We start from the raw sequence: 10,691 nt of genomic DNA on the forward strand, positions 1-10,691 counted from the left end.
CTGGAGGAGAGGCCTGTGAAGACAGACCTGACTTTGCTCCTCTCCTTCCTCTCCTCTTGCTCCTGTGGTGCTCTTCTTTTTCCTCACCTCCTTATGTCCACCTTTCCTCTCATTTTCTTTCCTTCCTTCCTTCCATAATTTCCATCCACTCCTATTTCCTGCAAGTTTCTTCTCTTCATCTCTTCCCGCCTCTTCTCCCCATTTTCCTGTTTCCATTCCTTCCTACTTCTCTTCTCTCATTTCCTCTGCCTCAGTTTCCCATTACTTCCTCTCTCTCCTTCCCTTACTTTTTTCTTCCTTTTGTACTTTTCCTCTGCCGCTTTCCTATTTTCCTCCCCTCCTCCTTCTTCTCCTCTCTTCCTTCCTTTCCCACTTCCCCCTTTTCCTCCTTTTCTTCCATCCTTTCATGCTCGCCCCCTTTCCTCACTCCTCCTCTCATTTGGTTTTTCTCTTTTCCTCTCCTTTCCACTTCCTCCCTCTTTTCTATCCCTTCTCTCTTGCTTCCTCTTTTTTTTTCATCCCGACTACTCTCGCCCACTTTTTATCCTTCTCCCATCACTTCTAACCATTCTCTCCAAATCTCTTACCTCTTTCCTCTTCCTTCCTCATCCCTCCACATTTTCTTTTTACCTTTCTCATCCTCTCTTTTTCCTATTTCCTCTCCCTCTCCTCGAACCATTCCCTCTCTCTCTTCTCATCAATTCCACTCACTCTTTCCTCCCCTCTCCTCTCTTCATATCCTCCCTCCTTTGCCTCTGGCATGTCAGGGCTCGAGGAAGAGAGAGAGAGAGAGAGAGAGAGGGAGAGGGAGAGAGAGAGGGAGAGAGAGAGAGAGAGAGAGAGGGAGTCAGACAGATAAAGAGACGGGGGCGAGCAGACTGAAGCTGAGCAGTCAGTGGGTGGAGCAGCAGTTGCGGCGTCTGACCTCGTGGATGTGGATGTGATCCGATCTCAAGGGTCACTGGGAGCAAAGAGTCTTCAGGACAAAACTGGTTGTCCCCCCCCCCCCAAAAAAAAGAAAGAAGAGGAAAAACAAACAGGATCAGTCCTTTTTTCAGAAGCGTCTCTCTTTGATCAGGACGTGTCTTTTTAACTGCCGGATGATCTATCACCTTCTTAACCAACACAGAACCTGACGCCGCTCCAGAATAAATCAGCCCCCGGAGGGAGGAATAAAGAAGAGGTGGGAGGAAAAGTCAGAGCCTCTACAAAAGACAAGAAGAGAAGTTAAGTGGTTCCCTCGCAAAGTGTTGGATGTATCACCCTGCTCTGAAATCCAGAAGAAAAGAGGAATACAGAAGAAAGAGTGAGGAGAGCGGGGGTCTCACTGCAAGATCAACCCCCAGAGGATGTTGGGATCAGTTGCATCCACTCAGATGCAAAGAAAAGGAGGTGACAAAGTAAAGACAGGATAACTTTTTAAAATCCAGAAAAAGAAGGACGCTTTCCGTCGCACTGTAAATGAACAAAGATGTTGCATGAACTTCGCTCTCTCCAGTCCAGGTGAAGACGAGCGAGGGGAAGACATATCTGAAGAAGGAAAACAGCCTGTTTTGACTAAATTCTTCTGGAAGAGGGGAGAAGAAAACATCTGGACGCAGGAGGAGAAGGTGAAGAGTCACAAGTCAAGGACTTAAAAAGGAAACTGGAGGATTACGGGCGAACAGACAAATATCTGGAGAAGGAGTTGTATATCGGATGCACAGAGGAAAAGGAATAATCAAGTGGGAAGCGGCGAAGAAGACGAACCAAGAGGAAACGAAAGAGTAAAGAGCAGAACAAGGACCAATCGAAGGAGCAGAGAGAATCTAAGGAACTAGAGTAAAAACAAAAAGAACAGGAAAAATTAAAACAGAAGATCAGAACAAGCAGAACTCCGGTGTGAACATGAGGCTCCTGCTGCTCCTCGCCGCTCCCCTCAGCGTCCTCGTCCTCCGCGCGTCGGCGGTGGCGTCGGCGGGCGGCGTGTCCCCGGGCCGGCTGGAGCGCTGGGTCCGCTCGGGCCTCCAGTCGCTGCAGTGGGACCAGCTGGACCGGTGCCTGCGCATGTCGTCCCTGTCCGAGGCCGAGTGCCGGCGGCTCGCCCACCTCCCGCTGTCCGCCGTGGCCGTCTACGCGTCGGAGCCACGAGCCGCCGCCGCAGGTACGGAGGGCAAAGGTCATGCATCAAAAAAAAATCTAATTCTGTGGGAGAGTTTTGTAAAGTTAGTGCCACTTGATATGGAGGAAAAAAACAGCCAATACTGTATGTGAATTCATGACTACTAAGAAAATACAGAATACCAATAAAATAAATATATATAATAATCACTTTCATAATGAAGAAATGAAAAGGAGATACAGGTAATATTTTAGGGTTAGGGTATTAATTTTCCTCCAACTTCAAAACAACAGATGAAAGAGTTTACAATTAGTTTTTTTTAAAGACAGATCATCATTTGTGTGCCTTAGTTTGAATATTAATAATTAATATAAACGTAATAAATGACCAGATTGGGTCAAAAAAAATGTCAAGATGTATTCAAAACCAAAATCTTAAAAACCTGAACATGTATTAAATCATTTGTTGATGATAATATGGAAATCACTTATTTTATATCAATTTACCTATTTTACAGATTTGATTCAATTTGACGTAATGGTGACTATGATGCGATTAAAGGGATTATTTGTCCTTTATATGGGGATTTAAATCTCTATGATTCCTGTAGACATTGTAGACACAGTACAAATATTATAAATTATAATATTGAATTAATAATTTAAAGTTACACTTTTTTTTCTAATACTGTAATATCTCTATTAAATTAATAATTCAACTTGCATAGTTTGTTTTCCCATTAAGAGTCTGTTCTTCCAACACCCTCCAGGTACACCAGACAAAGTTTTGGCCATCCTGCCAGACTCCTCCGGTGGCTCGATGAACTCCAAACCGCGGGGAGGAGCTTACGGCGTCAGCCAGGCGCTGAACGGAGGGGAGGCCCCCCCCAGACACCAGCAGGCTTCCCCCAGCTCCATGGCCCACGACGCCGTGCTGGTGCTGGATCCGAGCCCCGGGGAAAACTTTGGACACCCGGTGGTCCTCTTCTACGTGGACGTGAACGTGACAAAGAAGAGGTGCTCCCAGCTGGATGGCATTTACCTGGGTGAGTCTCTCAGTGCAACTGTCCTTACGTTGCGTTTAACTCATGACTATTTTGTCTATTACTAATGGCGCGATGGAGCTTTGAACTTGCAGTACAAGCTGTAGTAATTGTAGAAGTACTAAAATATTAATTGTAGTGATAGCTGGTTGTGGCAATTGCAGATAGAAGACACCTGCAAAGGTCATAGTAATGTTAATCATTTATGGTGTTCCACAGGGGTCTATTCTTGGTCCTAATAATTATTTTCCCTAATCTGTTCTTCATTGTCCATTTTTATCTAGATGATATAACTATATATGTTCCAGCCTTCCCAATTATGACTCCTTCATCACAGACTTGTTTTGAAAGCAGATTAAACTCATCACTATTCCAGCCACTAAAACTTCGAATGGTATACCCTTTACTGAGTCATGCAACTCAAGCTTGACAGCAAACTGACATTCAGGATTCTTAACATTTACTTATCAGTTAAAGCTTCCAAACTACTTCACATCTCATACTTAAATCTGGGAACAACAGTATAGATGATTCAATAAGAGTCTCAATCCTAAAGAGGCTACCCAGTGAAATTAAGTTAAAGTAAATGTCATGAAAAAAGTGAAATCATTGCGTGATAGTGGGAACGTGGAGCTGGGTGACGGTTGCCTTCCAGCTTGAACTTATGCTAAAAGCTTCAGTGCTTTTTTGGCCTGATTGTACGACGGGGTTTTTTTATATGTGTAAAAGTTTACCTTTAACTGGAGCAGAGGAGACAGGAGGAGGTTGAATGTGCGTGGTCTCGCCTTTTTATAGCTCATTGGCTGATGACGTCTTCCTGCTCAGACGTTCGACCCAACTACCTCTTCAGCACTTTGTGTGTGTGTGTGTGTGTTTGCATTTTCTATTCATGTTAACCTACTTGAGTTTTGATTTAAAGTAAGGACACTTGCAAGGTGAGAATATGTTTGTGGTTGTTCATTACTTCCTCTTTTGGTGTCAGCATTAGGTTTAGAATTACTATGAATATGAAAACTTAGAAAATTTATACCCAAATTTGAATTTCCTTTTAAGATGTTAAAGAACAAGTTGTCTTTCCATTCACACTGCTCTGTTTTCCAAGTCAAGTATTAGCAGCTGTGTTGAGAAATGTCTCATCATGAAAATACTGTAAGTCACCACAGACACGTATTTTGTGATACTTCGAAGGCAAAGTGAGATTATTTTGATCATTTCTGAAAGGGTTGTTTCTAAAATAAAAACTCCACTTTTGGCGGCGGCGGCAAACACCCACTTTACCGTGGATAAAAGGCCAAACGGACGAGCGTTTCCAAAGTGCTCTACTCGTGTAGAAACGGTCCGAGGGGACAGGAAGTGGATGTATTCTGCGTGGTCGGTCCTCTCATGCTCCGAAAAAAGTCGCGTGTGTCAAAGTGGAGAGTTGCTCACCTCCCGCTGCGAGAGAGGTTGGGGCCAGATGTTGAGGTGAATTTGGCTTTGTGTGACACGAACACACACCTGTCAATTATTCATACGCACACACACACTTACGGAGCACTGCGGCCCCCGCTGAGTCCCGTAGATGGAGTTTGACCAGCGTCTTTTGGAGCAGAACTTTCTTTAGACCTTATTTAACCCTGAGAGGACAGGGGAGTAAGGGAGTAGGAGAGGAACAAAAGAAGGAGGAGGAGGAGGAAGAGAGAGGGAGGTTTGGAACACAGAGGAGAAGAAGCTGTGAAGAAAAGAGAGGAGAGGATGTGAGGGGATGAACTGAAAGCTCAGGGAGAGAACAGGATGAATGGCAGAGGGCAAAGGAGGTCAATTAGAGGAGCAACGGACATTGATGGAGATCGTTTTACGTTGGTGAATCTCGAGCTAATAAATCTAATGTCAACGTTACATTTTTACAAACTTAGTTTTGACCTTTTCAGCAGAGATCTCCCACTGATCTGCATCGGACGCCTTCCTTCTCAATCTGGTGTTGCTCTCCGCTCTCCTCAGGCGACGAGTGTCTGACCCTGGCGTTGAAGGGCCGCTGTCAGAACCAGCTGAAGCGTCGGCTGGCCGGGCCAGAGAGGCTCATGGGTAACGGACACGGCCGGCTGGCGGTCGGGGCGCTGCGCGGCGGCACCATCGGCACCGGGGGCGGCGGCGGCGGCAGTGGCGGCCGCCTGGTGGAGCGGGCCGTCGGCGGGCTCTGCGAGGTCCACTTCCTCCCGCTGGTGGTCGGGGTCGGGGACGGCAACCGGACGCAGAGACTCCGATGTGTGGGTGAGTCGTACCTCAAATACCTTCATCGGGGTAAAGACAGTGATGAAGTTGACCAACTGTTAAGACATCAGAAGATCAAAAATCGGTGTCGTTCATTGAGGATCTTCCCAGATGTTTTGGCGATCCACCCAGGATTGGTCAAAACTCGACATTTCAGTTTTAATACCACAAATGTCATTGGTGGTGCCTGATGAAGGGTCAGAGAATAACCGAAGCCATTATCCCACATATTGACAGCATCCGTTTCATGCTTGTCTCTGAAAGATCTGAGTGTAGAAAGAAAAGCAACCTACCGTGCCGTCAAACAGCCGTAGTTGCTGAAACAATCCACCTGCGTTTTATAGGTTGAGTGGCATCCTGCCTCGCTCTTCATAGTCGGAGGCTTTCCGAGTTAATTTCATGCGTCTGCCAAGACCACCCACCACCCGCAGCCTCTGCCAGCAACCTGGGGAGTCGTGAGAAGAGAAGGTATCTCGCTGTTGTGCCAACCACAGACAATCCTGTGGGATAAAAAACTAAATCCCACCTCCGGCGCGATGCAAGTATGTGGAGATTACGTTCTCCCCTTCAATCGCTGATTGTTTTCCAATTTACAGTTAAACTGGGAGGTGAGCGTGCGAGCTCACACTTGATTCGTTTCCCAAGACGAGCACCTGTGCATTTTTCTGTGAATTTCTCCATTTCCTGAACTCTTCCTCGCCTCCTCCTCCTCCGACGACAGACCACGCCGAGTTTGCGAGGTGCCCCCAGCCGCTGCCCATGGCCTCGGCCAGTCTGCCCGTCTCCAGCTGTGAGCTGAACAAAAACACCAGGCGCTGCCACCAGCAGCCGCTGGCCACTCACCTGTCCTGCCGGCTCTACCAGACCTGTGACCACGCCGTGCTCATCTCAGGTACGAGCGCGCCTTTGCGATTCTAGAAGCAGTCGTCAACGCCCCGTTGAGACGCAACCACGACAGGGTCCTAGTTCTAAATTAAGTTTGAGTGAAATCTTCACCCGACCCAAAAGGTCCACGCGCTTGGGATAGCAAGGCTGCGCTCCATTGTACCTCGGAGCTCGGATGTCTGGGGGCTGATGTGATAAATTCAGAGTTCCGAGATCATATTGGAACGATGAACCCAAGTTCCGGTAGTATAATGGAACCCAAGGCAACTTATACGTAGAGGAAGCTTTCCCATTCACAACTGTCAGTCGGCGTTATGTCTTTAAGCCATGACCACGGTTCGTTCTATGACCTAACCATAGCATTGTCACATCATAAAAGGTTCAGTAATTCATTTTTTTTAACGCTGATGCGGTGTGTCTGCGTGCGTGCAGGTGGCTGGCAGCAGCAGATGACGTTCCAGCGTCACGTTCAGAATCTCCAGAGGTTCTACAGGATGCTCCGGAACAACGGCCTCCACAAAGATCACATCAAGACCTTCTTTGCCGGCAGTGGACAACTTCCTGGTACGACAGTGTTGCTCTCCGAGACCAAAAACACTAGATGGATTCGGAGAATCTGTTTACGGAAAAATTGCCAATACTCCAGTGTAATTCAATCAAGAAAGTATTTTAAGGTACAAAAACACAAAATGTACTTGGTCTTCAACTGAGATTCTCACTCCCTCCCGCAGAGGACGTGGAGGGCGTGTACTCGGCGACGGAGAAGGCGGTGATCCGTAACCACGTGTCGTACGTCTGCAGGAAGCAGCACTGCGCCGACACGCTGGTCCTCTACCTGAACTCGCCGACGCGCAACGACGGCACCATGCTGCTGTGGGACGCCAACATCAACGGCATCGTAAGACACACACACACACACACACACACAGTTCATACTGTATAATGATCGGACAGAGGGGTTTAGTGAAAACCTCCTCTACCCCCCTCCCTCTCTCTCCAGGCCGACCTGAAGGAGCGCTACTCGGTCAACGAGCTGCTGGCCGACCTGGCGGCCTGCAGGGCCACGCGCGTCCTGCTCTTCGTGGACCAGAGCTACAGCGGCGTCCTGTCCAAGCGGCTGCGCGGGTCCCAGAAACACCTCAACGTGGTGCTGATCCAGAGGCAGACACACAGCCAGCAGAACCAGAGGAGCGGCCCGGGCTCGGAGGACGGCGGCTGGTCCTCCATCAGCCCCGCGATCTGCCTGCTGGACCACCTGGGCAAGGTGATTCACTTACTTCTTCGCCGTTACAGTTGTATTTCGCCTCTTTGCTCTTCTGAATCTCATCTCCTCTTTCGCCCAACGACGCTATTCAGGGAGCGGGGGTGTCGCGCCTGCTGGAGCCCTGGGCCGGCCTTCTGAACGTGACGCTGGCGGGGGCCCCCTGCAACGCCACGCCCCCCCTGACCGACGGCGAGATGCGACGGGAGTACCAGGGCTGCCAGAACCTGCCCACGGCGCTGTGGCACCAGAAACACCGGAGGACCAACTGAGAGAGAGACACGCACTGAGACTGACCGACAGAGAGAGAGAGAGAGAGAGAGAGAGAGAGACTGACACACACACACACACACACACACACACACACACACACACACTTAGGGACATACACAAGGTGTTTGCTGTGTGTGTGTGTTGACTTAGGACTTTAGTTGTGTGCTCGGTGGTGGACACTCAAGTGTGTGTTTTGTGTCCTAACTATGAACTCGGCGAGTGTAACCATGGCGATGACAGCTCATCCCGATGGGAGTGTCCTGAGCGAACACCATGTTGAACAGTGTGTGTGTGTGTGTGTGTGTGCGAGTGTGTGCGTGTGTATGTGTGTGTGTGAGTTCAGCGAGAGGGCAACCACTCTTGGAGACTATTGCTAGCTTACGCTCGGGTCAGTGTGTGTGTGTGTGTGTGGTTGTGTGTGTGTGTGTGTGCGCGCCACATCTCCTGGGCACTTTAACATTTCAGAGCCAATCATCCGCCTCTATTTTAATCTTTACGACAGTTATTTCTTCTTCCGCCCTTTTCTCTCTCTTGGTTTTTGTCCTTTGCTTTACCTTTTCTCTGCTTCCGTCCTCCCTCGCACCACTCGTCTGTCCTCCTCTAACCTCCTCTCTGCCCTCCTCCTTTCCTTCCTCTCTTTCCTGCCCTATCAGCGAGCTCGTCCCCTTTCCACCTGTGTCTCCACATCCTCCTCACTGTCTCCTCGTCCACGTGTAGAGATAAGGTCGTCCTTCGTCAGTCGCACAGACGGGGAAGTACAGCAAAGGCAATTAAAAGCGCTCAAACATAAGTGATGATTTTTCCATCCATGTGTTTTGAATTAGCTCATGAAAAATCACTTTTGAAAACATTTTAGTTTTCACAGTTTAACTCCTCTAAGACATTCCTTTGGTCAAACTGTTTACTATTCACAGTTCTTTTGGAAACTGCGGTGACTCCGACTACTGCCTGGTCAAATCAGACTCTGTCAGATGTTTATTCAGTGTAATACTAAAAAGAAAAAAATCTATATTTCTATCATTAAAAAAAAAAGACCAACGCCAAAATGAGTGTGTCCATCAAAAGTCAGTTTGTGGCATTCATCCCAGGGACTTCCTGAAACAGCAAACATCACTCAAATTACACTAAGTGATGCATTCAGGGGAACTATGTAGACGTTGAACTGACGATTACTGACGTTACGGTGGACTTTGGTCTTTTCCTAAGTTTGTTCTCGTTGAACCTTTAAAACGGAGAAACATTGGCACTTGATATTGAGATGTGGAAATGAACAGAATATTTTGCAGATTATTGTTCATGGTTTGGACAAACAACAGATGTTGGAGTTCTTCGGGATGAGTCCAGTCTCCGCTGGAAAGAAAAGTCCCCACCCTCAATTTGCAATATGGCAATCAACCGAGCGCTGAGACGGACCACATCAGGTTGTTTTTAAAAATAATACATTCTCGGTTCAAGTGAGAAGTGAACGTGACGAGATTGTACAAAAGTAATTCAGTTTCTAGTTTCTCTAGTTTCCTGAATCGCAGGTCGCAAAAACAAAACCGTTATGAAATGATGACCATCACTACAGGGGGGAAAAAAGTGTTTATGATTATAATAAGTTTGTCTGACGTCACAAGTTTATATATATACAGTATATATATATATATATATATATATATATATATATATATATATATATATATATATATATATATATGTATATTTAGAGGTGAAGGACTTTGGATGCTGAGGAAAGAGGGAAAGATGGAGAGCGACGGCCGGGAAACGGGAGACGTAGAGATTGGTTAGCAGTGATCATGATTAAGATATGAAGCACTGAGACTGCCCTCGCTGCTGCGCAGACTGTCCATGGCATTTTAATAAAGTGTGTGTGTGTGTGTGTGTGTCCATCACATAGACACAAAGGCGTCACATGAAACATGCACACGACCTAATGTTAACTCGTCCCGACACTGACGACGTCCGTGCTTGTCTCTTGGTGGAACTTTGTGACTCTTTTTGTTTTTCCATCCCAGTAACCAGGGTACAGTACAGTACGGTACAGGTCGACCGCCGTGTGCATCTCCTCCCCTCCCCGCTGTGTGTTTTGTACCCGTGTCGTCGTCGTCGTCGTCGTCGTACTGATTTGACTGTAGACATCTGTAATCGTTCCCGAGGCGGAGGGCGACGAGGAGAAGAGGAACCGTGGCCACAACTTTGCGTGGGACATTTTTGGAACCGGAAAAAGTTTGAGGCGTCGCATATTCACAGTCTATAGTGTAAACGATTCTGTACAGGGTATACGAGATGTAATGTAGCTGAAATGTTTCTAGTTGCATGCAGCGATCACAAACTCTAGTCAATAAAAAGACTTTTAGAAAGCAAGCGACGAGTACGAGATTCATTTGTCCGGTTTGCGCTGATGATGATGATGAAGATGATGATGATGATGATGATGATGAAGAAGATGATGATGATGATGATGATGATGATGATGATGATGATGATGAAGAAGATGATGATGATGATGATGTTAAAGTTACTGCCAAGATATAATCAACCCAGGACAAGTGAGCAATGGAATTATTGATGAAGAGCCACTTTGAGAGGTTTGACTGGAGTCGTCAGGGCCGACTTTACTTCAGCATGGGAATACGTTACAACAAAAGTATGAGGACAGAACCCCCCCCCCCCCCCCCTCTACGTTTCTTGAGCTGGATTGTCGACGCGTGTTCCTGTTCTCGGCTTGATGTGAGTTCTCTGCTGTTTCGTCCACATGGCTGCGTACAGGCCTCCCCGGACCAGCAGCTCCTCGTGTCTGAGAGGAAACAAGAACGCCACAATGAGACGAGACGACAAAGCACCAGAAAGGATCGGTGACACCAACGTGGAACGGT

General features: G+C 47.4%; 2 protein-coding genes across 2 annotated transcripts in view; one reads left to right on the forward strand and one right to left on the reverse strand.

Moving 5' to 3' along the window:
* The first annotated feature begins 1,496 nt into the window (after nt 1-1,496).
* Nucleotides 1,497-10,179, forward strand: si:ch211-67e16.11. The gene is made up of 8 exons (XM_035604700.2): nt 1,497-2,143; nt 2,871-3,146; nt 5,124-5,393; nt 6,115-6,285; nt 6,711-6,842; nt 7,010-7,176; nt 7,279-7,542; nt 7,635-10,179. Exons 1-8 carry the CDS (start codon nt 1,888-1,890, stop codon nt 7,809-7,811), a joined length of 1,713 nt encoding a protein of 570 aa, XP_035460593.2. The 5' UTR covers nt 1,497-1,887; the 3' UTR covers nt 7,812-10,179.
* A 286-nt stretch (nt 10,180-10,465) lies between these two features.
* Nucleotides 10,466-10,691, reverse strand: part of abcb6b (ATP-binding cassette, sub-family B (MDR/TAP), member 6b) — a 31,444-nt gene continuing 31,218 nt past the window's right edge. The window contains exon 19 of the mRNA XM_047337129.1: nt 10,466-10,612. Within this exon, the coding sequence (XP_047193085.1) occupies nt 10,495-10,612 (118 nt within the window). The 3' untranslated portion in view covers nt 10,466-10,494. The remainder of the gene's footprint in view (nt 10,613-10,691) is intronic.

The sequence above is a fragment of the Scophthalmus maximus genome, chromosome 14, assembly GCF_022379125.1.
Source record: "Scophthalmus maximus strain ysfricsl-2021 chromosome 14, ASM2237912v1, whole genome shotgun sequence".
Classification (NCBI taxonomy): Eukaryota; Metazoa; Chordata; class Actinopteri; order Pleuronectiformes; family Scophthalmidae; genus Scophthalmus; species Scophthalmus maximus.

Excerpts from the sequence above, each read along its gene's own strand:
- si:ch211-67e16.11 (XM_035604700.2), top strand. The coding sequence starts at position 1,888 with ATGAGGCTCCTGCTGCTCCTCGCCGCTCCCCTCAGCGTCCTCGTCCTC. Across the intron at positions 5,394-6,114 it reads GCAGAGACTCCGATGTGTGG|ACCACGCCGAGTTTGCGAGG; the intron begins GTGAGTCGTACC and ends CTCCGACGACAG. Across the intron at positions 7,177-7,278 it reads ACGCCAACATCAACGGCATC|GCCGACCTGAAGGAGCGCTA; the intron begins GTAAGACACACA and ends CTCTCTCTCCAG.